We start from the raw sequence: 19,338 nt of genomic DNA on the forward strand, positions 1-19,338 counted from the left end.
ATATTATACAAATAATTCCAACCTGAATAAAAATTTATAAGCAAAGAAAAGATTAAATAAACCAGGTTCCTACCTGTGTGAAAGTGCTTCAGGCAGGGAGAAGGCTGCAGGAAGCCTCACAAGTTGAGGCAGCCGTTCCCGATGGCAGGGGAGGGGAGGCAGTAAGGGCCCGACCGACGGCAGCAGCCGTTCCCGACGGCAGGGGAGGGAAGGCAGTAAGGGCCCGACCGACAGCAGCAGCCGTTCCCGACGGCAGGGGAGGGGAGGCAGTAAGGGCCCGACCGACGGCAGCAGCCGTTCCCGACGGCAGGTGGGGGGGGGGAGGCAGTAAGGGCCCGACCGACGGCAGCAGCCGTTCCCGACGGCAGGTGGGGGGGGGGAGGCAGTAAGGGCCCGACCGACGGCAGCAGCCGTTCCCGACGGCAGGTGGGGGGGGGGAGGCAGTAAGGGCCCGACCGACGGCAGCAGCCGTTCCCGACGGCAGGTGGGGGGGGGGGGAGGCAGTAAGGGCCCGACCGACGGCAGCAGCCGTTCCCGACGGCAGGTGGGGGGGGGGAAGGCAGTAAGGGCCCGACCGACGGCAGCAGCCGTTCCCGACGGCAGGTGGGGGGGGGGAGGCAGTAAGGGCCCGACCGACGGCAGAGGGGCGGGGAGGCATAAGGGCCCGACCGACGGCAGCAGCCGTTCCCGACGGCAGGGGAGGGAAGGCAGTAAGGGCCCGACGGACGGCGGGGGGGCGGGAGGCAGTAAGGGCCCGACCGACGGCAGCGGGGAGGAGGCAGCCGTTCCCGACGGCAGCGCGGTGGGAGGCAGTGAGAAGGCTGCAGGAAGCCTCAGAAGTTGAGGCAGCCATTCCCGACGGCAGGGGCGGGGAGGCCCCCCTGCCGTCGGTCGGGCCCGTCGGGAAACGGTTGCCTCAACTTCTGAGGCTTCCTGCAGCCTTCTCACTGCTGCAAGAAGCCTCAGTGCTGATGTGCTGATGGCAATGTGGTTTTATTAAAACATTTTAAAAATTGAACAGCTACAAAGAACTACAAAAATGGCCGAGTGCCAATGTTTCCTTCGCACTGCACGTGCGCGAACGCTCCAACGCGCACGCGCAGGGTTGCCGGGACGAAAAAAATTCATTTAAATGGTAGCCGCCCCCTCCTACTTACAAAATCGGCGCGAGTGGTAGGCTCCGCCCCCTGGGCGCCACACCAAGCTGACATCGAGCTGCAAAGCGCTCGAGAATAGCGCGTTTTTTTTCAGGCGCCATTTTCGGCACGAAAAACGGGCGCCCAGCTCGGAGGGGCGCCTGTTTTGCCGCGTGTGGAAACTTGGGGCCAAAGATTAGGACATTAAGGTAGAAACTGAAATATCATTTAAAAAAAATTATTTCTTAAGGTTTATTATTTTAAAAATCAGTGGTAATTTTTATCATCATGGAGAAATTTGACATTCTACAAATACAAAATTAATTGCTCAGAACCAGAGAGGTTGTTAAGTAATTATAACTTAGTGCGCCATTTAAAAACCCAGTTAGACCTCATTGAACAAGGCTTAACTTTTTCCGGGGGTGGGGGGATTGCAGCGCGATAAGAGCATTAAAAAGTTCATGTCATCTGCAAGGACTTCAACAGCGCACTCTATAGAGGAGCGTGGAATCATGGACACCAACTTCTGTTCTTCCACATTTTACTGCGGATGTGCGTACGCCAGAAGTTGCTGTCAGTTTCACATAATAACAGCGAACGCTGACAATTTCACGTCGTTACAACTGCAAATTCAGGGCCATTATAAATTGCAAACAACAGTGGTCCCTGCACTGATCCTTGTTGGACCACACTTTACACCTTCTGCCACTCTGAATTGCTACCCTTTACCCCTACTCTGCTTTATCTTACAGCCAGCTAGCTATTGATTATTGTTACTTCTCCCCTGACTCCGCATGCTCTGACCTTATTCATTAGTCTATTATGTGGCACCTTATCGAAGGTCTTGAGGAATAAATTGCACCTACTGCATAAACTTTATATATTCCCTTTGTTATCTCTTCAAATAATTCAATAGGTTGGTCAAGCAAGACTTTCTTTTTTGAAATCCATTATTCTATTTTTGGCTTCTAGATGATCTGTTTTCTCCTTTTAGGAGGAATTCCATTATTTTTCCTTCCACCGGTATTAAGCTGACTGATCTATAGTTCCCTGGACATTATCTTCCTTCTTAAATATAGGTGTAACGTTAGCTATTCGCCAGTCCTCTGGCACAACACCTTTTTTCTAATGAATTATTAAATATGTGTAATAGTGCTTCTGCTATTTCTTCTCGAGTTTAGTTAAACTAATCCTCTGAGTTTATTATTTCTGTTCCATTATAAGTGCTGTTATATCATTTCTAATCTCATCTTTCGATGTTCTGTCCATCTCGTCTATCTCCCTGGTAAATATTGGAAGTAAAATAATCATTTAATATTTCTGTCATTTCATTATCGCTTGCCTGTGATTTTTATCCTGTCCATCTGTTAATGGTCCTATTCCTATCACAACTTTCCTTTTTTTTTTATTGATGTGCCTATAGAATATTTTAGCATTTGTTTATGTTCCTTGACAATTTAATTTCATAGTTCCTCTTTGCCTTTCTGATTATTTTTTTTAACTTCTCCCCTAATCTTTTTGGAGATCCGAAATCAAACTTGAGATCTTCCTGCTTTTTATGGTTCAGCTACTCACTGACTTAAAGTTGAAGAATTTGTGTTTTGAACTGTCTTGTCTATTTATCCTTATATTATGACGCACTTTTCAGGTAATGCTTTAAAAAATGTAAACAGAAATCGGCAGAAAATGTTGCCTATTCAATGGGTATCTACTTCACTTTTTCAGAATGAAAAGATGATTATTAATTTAGCAGTTGTCACTCAATGCAGTTGCATGTTTTTAGCTTAAATCTTACCAATAGTTAGTTCAAGATATTTTTAGACATTTTTGTGCCAAGTTATGGCTATGGTTTATCCACTTTATGTATTGTGTCATTATGAGTGATGGAATCAATGTTACCCATTTTGATGCCCTATTTTCATCCTTATTTTAAAAATAAGTATTTACAAAAGCAAGTTAAAAACTGAATATATCTCCCAACAGTTTTACAGCACTGTACCATCAGTGCTCAATATCTCAACCGATAAAGCAGTTTCCTTCACCACCCCTGCCAAACAACCTGAATGATTTATAGTAAAATGCATTGCATGTGTCATTAAGCCTCCTAGCCACAGCTATTAGTACCAGTTACAATATCTAACCACTTCCTATCATCATGTTTGTTTTATGCCCATTCTTAGTACTTTAAATTGATTACATTTTCCCCTCTTAGTCCATAAAGAACATGTTAAAGTGCTTGCTTGTTTAAAGGAAAGGGTTTGTGGAGAAAACTGGGAAATCTAAATGAAAAGGCGACAGTGAATGTTGCACCTCTGACTGGTTATCACATTTTGTTTTGGCACTAGGAGTCTGAAGCTGTAGTACCACCTGTCGGTGCTAAATTCTCCCACGTTTTGCAGAAAGATGCCTTTTTGGTATTCAGATCTCTTTGTAAACTTTCCATGAAGCCGTTAAGTGATGGACCTCCAGATCCAAAGTAAGTAAATACCAAGACATGAAAAAAAAATCTTATTCATAAACTAGACATTGTGCAATTGTGCTCAAGAGTTCAAAAAAGCACATCTGTCACAGCAATAGCCGAGAAGTTACTGGAAAAATAATGGCAAATTAGCGGCGCCCACCATAATTAGTTCGCAAAATTTCCAGCAATTTGTGGAGAAGAGCTACGCGATGAGTTCAGATTCTCCACAAATTGCTGGACGATTTGTGCTGCTTCGCTGTTAACCTCGATTTTAAAAACCTCCCAATTGAAATTAATTGTGAGTCATGAAATTGCTGGATTTGCACCGTAAATGCAAATTAATCTTGCCACTTCTGTTTCGGACGGTCAGTTCATGTCTTACAAACCTTATTAATGACATGATTTATGGGCCAGACATGAAAGTCAACCTTGGAGGCCCAGAAAGGAACAAATAAAACTGTGGAGTTTTATTCCAGTAACTAGTGAATTGTTCCTCGGGTGGGGTTTTTAAGATTTTTCTTTAATCTGTCATGGCCGTATTTTTGCACCAGTTTGCCATCTGCACTCCTGTTGGTGTCGGAAGCCAATAATTTTCAGGATGCAAAGCTGATTTGACACTCAATAATGCAAATTAAATGGATTTCTTTTCAGAAAATAATTTTGCGATACCATGTATGAGTAAGAATATTTGTACAGTTTGCACACCCTACCCTGCCATTCACTCATTATTAACTTCTCAAGGACCAATACAACAATTCCCAAACATAACTGGATTACATCAATGTTCCCGCTACTGTTTTTTTTGGGTGCAGAGCTGACTTAAGGGGCTGCGCAGCCCATTCAAATTACTGCGCATGCGCAAATTTTATATTATAAAGCCGTTGAGCAGCCTACATGGGATCTCTAGATCACTGTGCAGCCGTAACTCAATGGAAACATTAGTGTTGGGGTAAAAAGAAGACTTCTCTTCAAGGTGGAGTCCCTGAAATACAGATTCAACACCAGCCCATATAGCGACCACGGAATCGCTCAGACGAAACCTTGGTTCAATATTCCGATCTTTATTCAAGCATATGCAGGGGAAACGTTCCAAATGAACCTTCTCTGAACAAGGATTCTACACTGTTATACAGTTTTCGAGGCATGGTGGCCTCGTGAACACTAGTTCCTGACTACCGGTTGACTTACAACTGATTTACGGAGCTGCATTGATTTGTTAACCCTTAACAGACTGGCTGCTGAGTGGTCTTGTAGCATCTTTTTTTCTCCATTGCAGGTGGGCCGATCTCAGCCTTTTGGAATGTGTTGTTCTACAGTGTTAACCTTGCCCTGGTTTCTCATAGCTAGTTCTGCATACTTTATAAGATAAGCACGCAAGCAAAGCTGCTCCCTTTAGTCTGATTCTATGCCGTTTTTTAAAGTCTTAAATATCTAAAGTTTCCATTTTATGTTCCACAGCCATTTTCTATCATTTATAAGCAAGTTTTACATACAATCTGTCAATAGGCGCTATCTTACAATCCCTACTTGAGGTGAAGGAACTTCTGATTCCTCACAACCCCCTAGTACTGATAAATCCTTTAAGTTGGATCATTTTACGTGTCGGCTCAATTCACTTCCTTCAGTACCCACTTTGGTGACCATCTGTCTGTATTTCTTATCCCCTTACAATTAGTTACAATGTCCTCTTCTGTTTTTTCTTCTGCTTTTTCTTATTCTTTGTCTTTTTTTCTCTCTCAATCCACACACACTTTCCATTCCTTTATTTATCTTTCTGTATCATTCATGTGGTCCCAGATATAATCTTGACATCGCTGTGCCATTATCAATTACATTTCCAGCAGTTTTCAGCGCAAATATAGTAAGATCTGTAGGGTGGTCTGCTGGGCCCTGTGTATTTTAAGGATCATTTCTAAAACTGGGTCATCCTAATGTTGTACCATTTGGTACTGGTAAAATTTGGTTATTCATTATATGGGACGAAGTCATTTGTTTTTTGCTTCTTGTAATTTTACTCGCACACTTTAGAGCTTAATTTAGTAAAGATCACAAACGGCTGTGTAACAACCAAACTTAACTCCTTTTTGCTGCACAAAGGCTAGCAATGTTTCATTAAGCCTCACAGAAGTGTATGCTGTTCCGTTGGCCTGGTGGAAAAAATAATTTAAACTTAAGGAGGCACTTTGAAAAATATGTTGGGTATTCACAAAAAATCAGTAATTTATTCTGTGCATGTGTTTTAAAGAATTATCCAAAAGTTGTGCAAAATAGCACATCAGAGGAAATGTTGAAACCAGTTTTGGTTTAATTCCCAGTTTTCCGGCACTGGTTACTGATTATACAGAATTATTAGAAATATTTGTATCAGATGATTCTTAATCTTATTTTGAAGATTTGTAATAGATTTTGAATGGTAAAACTTATAACCGTTTCTTCCACATGTCATGGCATACAGTGTAATCATGCATATTATCTGGTCATACTGTGCATAGTTATTTTTATAAAGCACAATTATTTACACCAAACAATTTTTGTTTTCAAGGTCCCATGAGCTGCGGTCAAAGATAATTTCATTGCAACTTCTTCTGTCAGTCCTTCAAAATGCTGGCCCTGTCTTCAAAACAAATGAAATGTTTATCAATGCAATTAAGCAATACCTTTGTGTTGCATTATCCAAAAATGGTGTCTCGTGTGTGCCAGATGTGTTTGAACTCTCACTGGCTATTTTCCTTACTCTTCTCTCTCACTTCAAGATTAATTTAAAAATGCAAATTGAGGTATGACTTTAATATCTATTAAGTCGTACATGAAAGATGTGAGCTCTTACAGGCACATTTGTATGATAAAGCAGTGACTGCAATATCTGTATATTCTTCATTTGCAATAATGTGGCTGTTTTTGTAATCTGATCACGAATTCTTGCAAAGCCACTGTCCAGCTCTTAAGATAGACATTTTTAGTGCAATACAGAAGAGTCATACCCTGATTTTCAAACGTATGAATGGCGTTGTATACTGTGCTTAGTATTACTGATCAATTTCTCAAGCAGCTAGTTCTTAATATAGGCCAGGTGCTCACTGGAAGTGAGGAATGCTGCGCTACACTGGTGAGGAATTGTGTTAGCTGGGCCACTTGAAAAAATCCTCTGAAAGCTAGGTATGGACTAGCTTTAGTTAATTGCCACTGTTTCCCATTCCTCAGTTTAAAAAAAAAAAATCAAGTTTCAAATTTTAAAGCTAATAACATCGAGAGGCTGAATGACCTACTCTTGTTCCTATGCTCCTTTGTTTGCTAATCAGTTTCTGTGTGGAAACTAGTAGAAATCTACATGTTAACTTCCTAAGCCATTTTGAAAGCTGCTGCAGTTGTAAACTAACAGGTGCACCGAAAACCAAATCCAGCAAACTATACTAGGTCAAATTAAGGAGTTGTCGTGAACCCATGGGCATCTAAAAATCAGATACCCAGGTGACAGTGAATTAGAACACTGTCATAGAAAATAGGTGCAGGAGCAGGCCATTCAGCCCTTCTAGCCTGCACCGCCATTCAATGAGTTCATGGCTGAACATGAAACTTCAGTACCCCCTTCTTGCTTTCTCGCCATACCCCTTGATCCCCCGAGTAGTAAGGACTTCATCTAACTCCCTTTTGAATATATTTAGTGAATTGGCCTCAACTACTTTCTGTGGTAGAGAATTCCACAGGTTCACCACTCTGGGTGAAGAAGTTTCTCCTCATCTCGGTCCGAAATGGCTTACCCCTTATCCTTAGACTGTGACCCCTGGTTCTGGACTTCCCCAACATTGGGAACATTCTTCCTGCATCTAACCTGTCTAAACCCGTCAGAATTTTAAACGTTTCTATGAGGTCCCCTCTCATTCTTCTGAACTCCAGTGAATACAAGCCCAGTTGATCCAGTCTTTCTTGATAGGTCAGTCCCACCATCCCGGGAATCAGTCTGGTGAATCTTCGCTGCACTCCCTCAATAGCAAGAATGTCCTTCCTCAAGTTAGGAGACCAAAACTGTATACAATACTCCAGGTGTGGCCTCACCAAGGCCCTGTACAACTGTAGCAACACCTCCCTGCCCCTGTACTCAAATCCCCTCGCTATGAAGGCCAACATGCCATTTGCTTTCTTAACCGCCTGCTGTACCTGCATGCCAACCTTCAATGACTGATGTACCATGACACCCAGGTCTCTTTGCACCTTCCCTTTTCCTAATCTGTCACCATTCAGATAATAGTCTGTCTCTCTGTTTTTACCACCAAAGTGGATAACCTCACATTTATCCACATTATACTTCATCTGCCACGCATTTGCCCATTCACCTAACCTATCCAAGTCACTCTGCAGCCTCATAGCATCCTCCTCGCAGCTCACACTGCCACCCAATTTAGTGTCATCCGCAAATTTGGAGATACTACATTTAATCCCCTCGTCTAAATCATTAATGTACAATGTAAACAGCTGGGGACCCAGCACAGAACCTTGCGGTACCCCACTAGTCACTGCCTGCCATTCTGAAAAGTACCCATTTACTCCTACTCTTTGCTTCCTGTCTGACAACCAGTTCTCAATCCATGTCAGCACACTATCCCCAATCCCATGTGCTTTAACTTTGCACATTAATCTCTTGTGTGGGACCTTGTCGAAAGCCTTCTGAAAGTCCAAATATACCACATCAACTGGTTCTCCTTTGTCCACTTTACTGGAAACATCCTCAAATAATTCCAGAAGATTTGTCAAGCATGATTTCCCTTTCACAAATCCATGCTGACTTGGACCTATCATGTCACCATTTTCCAAATGCGCTGCTATGACATCCTTAATAATTGATTCCATCATTTTACCCACTACTGAGGTCAGGCTGACCGGTCTATAATTCCCTGTTTTCTCTCTCCCTCCTTTTTTAAAAAGTGGGGTTACATTGGCTACCCTCCACTCGATAGGAACTGATCCAGAGTCAATGGAATTTTGGAAAATGACTGTCAATGCATCCGCTATTTCCAAGGTCACCTCCTTAAGTACTCTGGGATGCAGTCCATCAGGCCCTGGGGATTTATCGGCCTTCAATCCCATCAATTTCCCCAACATAATTTCCCGACTAATAAAGATTTCCCTCAGTTCCTCCTCCTTTCTAGACCCTCTGACCCCTTTTATATCCGGAAGGTTGTTTGTGTCCTCCTTAGTGAATACCGAACCAAAGTACTTGTTCAATTGGTCTGCCATTTCTTTGTTCCCCGTTATGACTTCCCCTGATTCTGATTGCAGGGGACCTACGATTGTCTTTACTAACCTTTTTCTCTTTACATACCTATAGAAACTTTTGCAATCTGCCTTAATGTTCCCTGCAAGCTTCTTCTCGTACTCCATTTTCCCTGCCCTAATCAAACCCTTTGTCCTCTGCTGAGTTCTAAATTTCTCCCAGTCCCCGGGTTCGCTGCTATTTCTGGCCAATTTGTATGCCACTTCCTTGGCTTTAATACTATCCCTGATTTCCCTAGATAGCCACGGTTGAGCCACCTTCCCTTTTTTATTTTTACGCCAGACAGAAATGTACAATTGTTGTAATTCATCCATGCGGATCTAAATGTCTGCCATTGCCCATCCACAGTCAACCCCTTAAGTATCATTTGCCAATCTATCCTAGCCAATTCACGCCTCATACCTTCAAAGTTACCCTTTTTTAAGTTCTGGACCATGGTCTCTGAATTAACTGTTTCATTCTCCATCCTAATGCAGAATTCCACCATATTATGGTCACTCTTCCCCAAGGGGCCTCGCACAATGAGATTGCTAATTAATCCTCTCTCATTACACAACACCGAGTCTAAGATGGCCTCCCCCCTAGTTGGTTCCTCGACATATTGGTCGAGAAAACCATCCCTTATGCACTCCAGGAAATCCTCCTCCACCGTATTGCTTCCAGTTTGGCTAGCCCAATCTATGTGCATATTAAAGTCACCCATTATAACTGCTGCACCTTTATTGCATGCACCCCTAATTTCCTGTTTGATGCCCTCCCCAACATCACTACTACTGTTTGGAGGTCTGTACACAATTCCCACTAATGTTTTTTGCCCTTTGGTGTTCTGCAGCTCTACCCATATAGATTCCACATCATCCAAGCTAATGTCTTTCCTAACTATTGCATTAATCTCCTCTTTAACCAGCAATGCTACCCCACCTCCTTTTCCTTTTATTCTATCCTTCCTGAATGTTGAATACCTCTGGATGTTGAGTTCCCAGCCCTGATCATCCTGGAGCCACGTCTCCGTAATCCCAATCACATCATTTGTTAACATCTATTTGCACAGTTAATTCATCCACCTTATTGCGGATACTCCTTGTATTAAGACACAAAGCCTTCAGGCTTGTTTTTTTAACACCCTTTGTCCTTTTAGAATTTTGCTGTACAATGGCCCTTTTTGTTCTTTGCCTTGGGTTTCTCTGCCCTCCACTTTTCCTCATCTCCTTTCTGTCTTTTGCTTTTGCCTCCTTTTTGTTTCCCTCTGTGTCCCTGCATTGGTTCCCATCCCCCTGCCATATTAGTTTAACTCCTCCCCAACAGCACGAGCAAAAACTCCCCCTAGGACATTGGTTCCAGTCCTGCCCAGGTGCAGACCGTCCGGTTTGTACTGGTCCCACCTCCTCCAGAACCGGTTCCAATGCCCCAGGAATTTGAATCCCTCCCTGCTGCACCACTGCTCAAGCCACGTATTCATCTGCGCTATCCTGCGATTCCTACTCTGACTAGCACGTGGCACTGGTAGCAATCCCGAGATTACTACTTTTGAGGTCCTACTTTTTAATTTAGCTCCTAGCTCCTTAAATTCGTTTTGTAGGACCTCATCCCTTTTTTTAACCTATGTCGTTGGTACCAATGTGCACCACGACAACTGGCTGTTCTCCCTCCCATTTCAGAATGTCCTGTACCCGCTCCGAGACATCCTTGACTCTTGCACCAGGGAGGCATCATACCATCCTGGAGTCTCGGTTGCGGCCGCAGAAACGCCTATCTATTCTCCTCACCATTGAATCCCCTATCACTATCGCGCTCCTACTCTTTTTCCTGCCCTCCTGTGCAGCAGAGCCAGCCACGGTGCCATGAACGGCTGCCGCTGCCCTCCCCTGATGAGTCATCCCCCCCCAACAGTACTCAAAGCGGTGTATCTGTTTTGCAGGGGGATGACCACAGGGGACCCCTGCACTACCTTCCTTGCACTACTCTTCCTGCTGGTCTTCCATTCCCTATTTGGCTGTGGACCCTTCTCCTGCGGTAAGACCAACTCGCTACACGTGATACTCACGTCATTCTCAGCATCGTGGATGCTCCAGAGTGAATCCACCCTCAGCTCCAATTCCGCAACGCGGACCGTCAGGAGCTGGAGGTGGATACACTTCCCGCACACGTAGTCGTCAGGGACACTGGAAGTGTCCCTGAGTTCCCACATGTCCTGTCTTTCTTGGCCCTGGATTTGAACTGCTCCCTGTTGACAGAATGAAAGTCTCTCTTCTTGGGCTGTAAGGATCTTTTACATTTGCCATTATGGTTCCCATTGGATGCATATCCAACTGCATATAACCGTCTATAATTGAATACATAAATGGAGGCCCAAAGCTAGCGTGGCATATTAATGTAACTGGGAATATGGCACATTGTTGGATCTGAATAATGGGAGCTTTACTCTTGTGCCTGAAACGGCTTGATGGTTTATACTGAGTGATCAAAGTGTTTTGTTTCACAGCACTGATCTCCATTCCCCCAACCAACTTGGTGTGCACAAAAATTGGCATAGGAGAAAAACACATGAAGTCTGACCTCAGAGAAGAATGCTAAACTTCCAATTAAGCCAGCAAATAAGTAGGAAATACTACCCTTCTCCCATCCCCAGTAAAGATTTCCAACAATATCATACACAGAATGGATTGTTGGGTGAAAATGTTCTAAAAAGAAACACACCATCAGTGATGTCATGATAAAAATCTGAGCCAAGTTGGAATTTTCTGAAATGTCAAATCTTAATATCCTGAATTGGTTGGTGACTGATCATTTGGCATTGTACATCACTTGGAATTTTACACATACTTTAAAAAATAAAAACTGCTTATTCTTAGATGGTACATAAATACAAACTTGTTTGCTCCTCAACTATTAGAAAATCTGGCTCGAACATTCACTCCTTTTTTGATTTTGTACAAGAATATAAAAGTTCACGGGGTTGGGAGTAATATATTAGCATGGATAGAGGATTGGCTAACTAACAGAAAACAGAGAGTCGGGATAAATGGTTCATTCTCTGGTTGACAATCAGTAACTAGTGAGGTGCCACAGGGATCAGTGCTGGGATCCCAACTATTTACAATCTATATTAACGGCTTGGAAGAAGGGACTGAGTGTAACGTAGCCAAGTTTGGAGGCAGTTCAGAAAAGGTTCACTAGGTTGATTCTGGGGATGAGGGGGTTGACTTAAGAGGAAAGGTTGAGTAGGTTGGGCCTCTACTCATTGGAATTCAGAAGAATGAGAGGTGATCTTATCGAAACGTAAAAGATTATGGAGGGGGCTTGACAAGGTGGATGCAGAGAGGATGTTTCCACTGATGGGGGAGACTAGAACTAGAGGGCATGATCTTAGAATAAGGGACCGCCCATTTAAAACCGAGATGAGGAAAAATTTCTTCTCTGTAAATCTCTGGAATTCGCTGCCTAAGCTATGGAAGCTGGGACATTGAATACATTTAAGACAGAAATAGACAGTTTCTTAAACGATAAGGGGATAAGGGACTATGGGGAGCAGGCGGGGAAGTGAAGCGGAGTCTATGACCAGATCAGCCATGAGCTTATTGAATGGCGGAGCAGGCTCGAGGGGCCGTAAGGCCTACTCCTGTTCCTATTTCTTATGTTCTTATTATAACATAACATCAGTATTTGGAGCAGGAGTAGACCATTCGGCCCCTTGAGTCTGCTCCTCCATTCAATGAGATCATGGCTAATCTTCCACCTCAACTCGACTTTCCTGCACTATCCCATAATCCTTGATTCCCTGAGTGTCCAACAATCTGTCGATCTCTGTCTTGAATATACTCAACGACTGTGCCTCCACAGCCCTGTGTGGTAGAGAATTCCAAAGATTCAGCACCCTCTGAGTGACTAAATTTCTCCTCATCTCAGTCCTGAATGGCAACCCCTTATTCTGAGACTGTGACACTTGGTTGTAGACTCCTCAGCCAGAGGAAACATCCTCCCTGCATCTACCCTGTTGAGCCCTATAAGAGCTGGTCCACAATTAAACTTGTGTACCAAGTAGAACTTCAGAGTAAATCTTGAGTTAGTCGACTGGCAAGGCCCAACAGAATACCTGACTGACATCAGAAATGTGCTCATACTGAGCTGGGGAAGCACAACTGCGACTTTTGCCATCGGGACAATTTGTGGTGATTTTCTGCAAATCTATCTATCCTCTCCACATAGGCACCTATGACTTGTTTCTCAAAGCAGCACTGAATCTCCCCCAGAAATTTTGCTTTATTTGCGGCAGTTGTTACAAAGCACTGATCCACATTCATTTTTAACTGGCTGCCTCGTTCTCAACTCGCCATTTGAATCCTTTGCCTGGTTGCTATCCTACTGAGATTACCTTCGTTAAGGCACCAGTACTATCCACTGAATTTAGCAAACCTTCTCTTGATGTAACTTACACAATTTCCGTCCTGAGTGGTTTCCAGTCACACATTCATTAGGAAAGAGAATTGCAACAAATTATGATGTGATTGGAAAATCAGGCTTACAATAATTGTTAGAAAAATATGTTCTTTGTAGCCATGCATTATGTTTTGTGACATTGCAGGGCTAATTATGAATTGATCAAGTTTACATATATATTCAGTTAGGAAAGATATGTTTATCTTTTGTCAAGATGATTTGTGCATGGTTTTAGGAATTTTAAGTGTTAACTCCTATTTCCTCAATTGAGCAGGTTTTCTTCAAAGAGATTTTCCTCAATATTTTGGAGACATCCACAAGTACATTTGAGCACAAGTGGATGGTCATTCAGACTCTGACCAGGATTTGTGCAGGTAATGTGTTTTATAATGCTTTCGATCTTTTACTTGTAGTCGGTGTTGTGACTCATGTTGCAAAATTCATTTCAGCACAACTGAGGAATTTATTTTTCAGTGTATTAATTCCAATGTAGTATCTAAATCATATCAGACTTGTATTTTCTCCCATTCTAATCCTTTGAAATGATCCCGCTGTCTCTCAACTGTATCGCCAACACACAACATTTATCGTAACTTTTCCTGTTTCTTTTAATGGGAATTAATGGCATGTTAAAAAATCTTAATTTTCTTAAAAATGAGTTGTATGTTTTAAATACGATTTGTGACAAATTGGTTGTAGCTTTTTTAATCCAGTCTTAGTATTTGAACTGTGCACAGAGAAGTAGTATGCAACTCCAAAGTACTAATTTATAAATCCAAAAATCGATTAGCACTAGGTTCTGGCCCGAGTACATCACATGAGTTTTGTGCTATAACTTGAACGGTTCTTAAAAACACCTAACATTTCCCAGAATGTGTTGAATGAGGAGGAAAAGATACATTGTGAATTTCTGTGCCTTCAGCTGGTATCCAAGTGTTCCCAACTCCACATACTCCAATCCATCTTTGTTTTAAAAGATTGCCATTTTTCTTGAATGTGAAATATTCTCAGAATATTGGCTCCATTCCTTAGGATAGTTTTGACGAATTGAAATAACATTAATATTTTATAATGTGGAACTGAGGTCAGGGGGTGGGGGAAGGATACCGATCATTTTGTTAAATCCCGATCTTTGTATATTTCAGATGCTCAATGTGTTGTCGATATTTACGTAAACTATGATTGTGATTTAACTGCTGCAAATATATTTGAACGTCTTGTGAATGACTTGTCAAAAATTGCTCAGGGACGAAGTGGTCAGGAGTTGGGGATGACGCCTTTGCAGGTAAGACTTGAGTTTATAAATTATCAAAAGAATAGTGTAATTGGCATATTATATTCCAGATCTTGTAATTGTAAGTGCTTGAACTGTTTGACCTATGACTCATCTTGACTCAGTTCTTCAAAGCAATACATTTTAGTGTAGGATAATTGATTGCTCCCCGATAATTGTATCTACCAGGTAGTCTTTATGGCTGAATAAGAAATATATGGTTGTGATTTAAAAAAAGAAGGCAGACAAAAAACAGGAAACTATAGACCAGTTAGCCTAAAATCTGTCATTGGGAAAATGCTGGAGTCCATTATTAAGGAAAAGCATGATTCAATCAAGCAGAGTCAACATGGTTTTATGAAGCATAGAAACATAGAAAATAGGTGCAGGAGCCGGCCATTTGGCCTTTTGAGCCTGCAGCACCATTCAATAAGATCATGGCTGATCATTCACCGCAGTACCCCTTTACTGCCTTCTCTCCACACCCCTTGATCCCTTTAGCCGTGAGGGCCATATCTAACTCCCTCTTGTATATATATCCAATGAACTGGCATCAACAACTCTCTGCGGTATGGAATTCCACAGGTTAACAACTCTCTGAATGAAGAAGTTTCTCCTCATCTCAGTCCTAAATCCTTATCCTAAGACTGTGACCCTTATCCTAAGACTGTGTCCCCTGGTTCTGGACTTCCCCAACATCGGGAACATTCTTCCTGCATCTAACCTGTACAGTCGGGTCAGAATTTTATGTTTCTATGAGATCCCCTCTCATCCTTCTAAACACCAGTGAATACAGGATCAGTCAATCCAGTCTCTCCTCATATGTCAGTCCTGCCATCCTGGGAATCAGTCTGGTGAACCTTCGCTGCACTCCCTCAATAGCAAGAACGCCCTTCCTCAGTTTAGGAGACCAAAACTGAACACAATATTCCAGGTGAGGCCTCACTAAGGTCCTGTACAACTGCAGTAAGACCTCCCTGCTCCTATACTCAAATCCCCTAGCTGTGAAAACCAACGTACCATTTGCTTCACCACCTGCTGTACCTGCATGCCAACTTTCAATGACTGATGTACCATGACACCCAGGTCTCATTGCACCTCCCCTTTTCCTAATCTGCCGCCATTCAGCTAATATTCTGACTTCGTGTTTTTGCCACCAAAGTGGATAACCTCACATTTATCCACATTATACTGCATCTGCCATGCGTTTGCCCACTCACCTAACCTGTCCAAGTCACCCTGCAGCCTCTTAGTGTCCTCCTCACTGCTCACACCGCCACCCAGCTTAGTATCATCTGCAAACTTGGAGATATTACACTCAATTCCTTCATCTAAATGATTAATGTATATTATAAATAGCTGGAGTTCCAGTACTGAGCCCTGCGGCACTCCACTAGTCACTGCCTGCCATTCTGAAAAGGACCCGTTTATCCCGACTCTCTGCTTCCTGTCTGCCAACCAGTTCTCTATCCACGTCATTATATTACCCCCAATACCATGTGCTTTAATTTTGCACACCAATCTCTTGTGTGGGACCTTGTCAAAAGCCTTTTGAAAGTCCAAATACACCACATCCACTGGTTCTCCCTTGTCCACTCTACCAATTACATCCTCTCAAAATTCTACATTTGTCAAGCATGATTTCCCTCTCATAAATCCATGCTGACTTGGACCGATCCGATCACTGCTTTCCAAATGCGCTGCTATTTCATCTTTAATAATAGGTTCCAACATTTTCCCCACGACTGATGTCAGGCTAACCGATCTATAATTATCCGTTTTCTCTCTTCCTCCTTTCTTAAAAAGTGGTGTTACATTAGCTACCCTCCAGTCCATAGGAACTGATCCAGAGTCGATAGACTGTTGGAAAATGATCACCAATGCATCCACTATTTCTAGGGCCACTTCCTTAAGTACTCTGGGATGCAGACTATCAGGCCCTGGGGATTTATCGGCCTTCAATCCCATCAATTTCCCGCCTAATAAGGATTTCTTTCAGTTCCTTCTTCCCAGTAGACCCTTGGTCCCCTAGTATTTCCGGAAGGTTATTTTTGTCTTCCTTCATGAAGACAGAACCAAAGTATTTGTTTAACTGATCCGCCATTTCTTTGTTCCCCATTATAAATTCACCTGAATCTGACTGCAAGGGACCTACATTTGTCTTCACTAATCTTTTTCTCTTCACATATCTATAGAAACTTTTGCAGTCAGTTTTTATGTTCCCAGCAAGCTTCCTCTCGTACTCTATTTTCCCCCTGCTAATTAAACCCTTTGTCCTCCTCTGCTGAATTATAACATTCTCCCAGTCCTCAGGTTTGCTGCTTTTTCTGGCCAATTTATATGCCTCTTCCTTGGATTTAACACTATCCTTAATTTCCCTTGTTAGCCACGGTTGAGCCACCTTCCCCATTTTATTTTTACTCCAGACAGGGATGTACAATTGTTGAAGTTCATCCATGTGATCTTTAAATGTTTGCCATTGCCTGTCCACCGTCAACTCTTTAAGTATCATTCGCCAGTCTATTCGAGCCAATTTACGTCTCATACCATCGAAGTTACCTTTCCTTAAGTTCAGGACCCTAGTCTCTGAATTAACTGTGTCACTCTCCATCTTAATAAAGAATTCTACCATATTATGGTCACTCTTCCCCAAGGGGCCTCTCACAACAAGATTGCTAATTAGTCCTTTCTCATTACACACCACCCAGTCTAGGATGGCCAGCCCTCTCGTTGGTTCCTCGACATATTGGTCCAGAAAACCATACCTAATACACGACAGGAAATCCTCCTCCACCGCATTGCTACCAGTTTGGTTAGCCCAATCTATATGTAGATTAAAGTCGCCCATGATAACTGCTGTACCTTTATTGCACGCATCCCTAATTTCTTCTTTGATGCTATCCCCAACCTCACTACTACTGTTTGGTGGTCTCTACCCAACTCCCACTTGTGTTTTCTGCCCTTTGGTATTCCGTAGCTCCACCCATACCGATTCCACATCATCCAAGCTAATGTCCTTCCTTACTATTGCATTAGTTTCCTCTTTGACCAGCAACACCACCCCACCTCCTTTTCCTTTATGTCTATCCTTCCTGAATGTTGAATAACCCTGGATGTTGAGTTCCCAGCCCTTGGTCACCTTGGAGCCATGTCTCCGTGATGCCAATTACATCATATCCATTAACAGCTATCTGCGCAGTTAATTCGTCCACCTTATTACGAATACTTCTCACATTGAGGCACAGAGCCTTCAGGCTTGTCTTTTTAACACACTTTGCCCCTTTTGAATTTTGCTGTAATATGGCCCTTTTTACTTTTTGCCTTGGGTTTCTCTGCCCTCCACTTTTACTTTTCTTCTTTCTATCTTTTTCTTCTGCCTCCAGTCTACTTCCCTCTATCTCCCTGCATAGGTTCCCGTCCCCTGCCATATTAGTTTAACCCCTCCCCAACAGCACTAGCAAACACTCCCCCTAGGACATTGGTTCCGGTCCTGCCCAGGTGCAGACCGTCCAGTTTTTACTGGTCCCACCTCCCCCAGAACCGGTTCCAATGTCCTAGGAATTTGAATCCCTCCCTTCTGCACCACTCTTCAAGCCACGTATTCATCTGAGCTATCCTGCGATTCCTACTCTGACTAGCACGTGGCACTGGTAGCAATCCTGAGATTACTATCTTTGTGGTCCTACTTTTTAAATTTAGCTCCTCGCTCCCTAAATTCGTCTTGTAAGACCTCATCCCGTTTTTTACCTATATCGTTGGTACCTATATGCACCACGGCAACTGGCTGTTCGCCCTCCCCCTTCAAAATGTTCTGCAGCTGCTCCGAGACATCCTTGACTCTTGCACCAGGGAGGCAACATACCATCCTGGAGTCTTGATTGTGGCCGCAGAAACGTCCGTCTATTGCCCTTAGAATAGAATCCCCTATCACTATAGCTCTCCCACTCTTTTTCCTGCCCTCCTGTGCAGTCGAGGTACCCACGGTGCCATGAACTTGGCGGCTGCTGCTGCTCTCCCCTGATGAGTCATCCCCCTCAATAGTACCCAAAACAGTTTATCAGTTTCACAGGGGGATGACCACAGGGAACCCCTGCACTTACCATCCTTGCACTGCTCTTCCTGTTGGTCACCCATCCCCTATCTGGCTGTGTAACCTTTACCTACGGTGTGGCCAACTCACTAAACGTGCTATTCACGACATCCTCAGCATCGCGGATGCTCCGGAGTAAATCCACCCGCAGCTCCAGTGCCGCAATGCGGTCTGTCAGGTGCTGCAGCCAGATACACTTCCTGCACATGTAGTCGTCAGTGTTCCTGACTTCCCACATAGCACAGGAGGAGCATGACGTGTCCGAGCTCTCTTGCCATGACTTAACCTTTAGATTAACTTAATTTTGTAACAACAATGATAAACGTTACATACTGATAAAGGAAAAGAAAAAGAAAAACTACTCATCAATCACCAGCCAATTACTTACCCCCTTGGCTGTGACATCATCCTTCGATTTCTTTTTTACCTTCTTGCCTTGCTGCAGTGGCAGCAGTTGGCCTCCCGACTCATGGCGCCGCCTCCTCGAACTCCCGCTCCTCGACTGTGACTGGTGGGCCTTTTATAGGCCTGTCCGGCGAACTCCCGTGCCTCCTCAAACTCCCGCACCCCGACTGTGACTGATGGGCCTTTTATCGGCCTCTCCGACGAACTCCCGTGCCTCTTCGAACTCCTGCTCCCCGACTGTGACTGATGGGCCTTTTATAGGCCTCT

General features: G+C 43.4%; 1 protein-coding gene across 1 annotated transcript in view; it reads left to right on the forward strand.

The window, feature by feature from the left end:
- Positions 1-19,338, forward strand: part of LOC139276887 (brefeldin A-inhibited guanine nucleotide-exchange protein 2-like) — a 118,261-nt gene that overhangs the window by 48,132 nt on the left and 50,791 nt on the right. Inside the window, exons 9-12 of the mRNA XM_070894884.1 lie at positions 3,482-3,612; positions 6,140-6,374; positions 13,578-13,677; positions 14,449-14,588. Coding sequence (XP_070750985.1) covers positions 3,482-3,612; positions 6,140-6,374; positions 13,578-13,677; positions 14,449-14,588 — 606 coding nt within the window. The remainder of the gene's footprint in view (positions 1-3,481; positions 3,613-6,139; positions 6,375-13,577; positions 13,678-14,448; positions 14,589-19,338) is intronic.

Source organism: Pristiophorus japonicus, chromosome 12 (assembly GCF_044704955.1).
Source record: "Pristiophorus japonicus isolate sPriJap1 chromosome 12, sPriJap1.hap1, whole genome shotgun sequence".
Classification (NCBI taxonomy): domain Eukaryota; kingdom Metazoa; phylum Chordata; class Chondrichthyes; family Pristiophoridae; genus Pristiophorus; species Pristiophorus japonicus.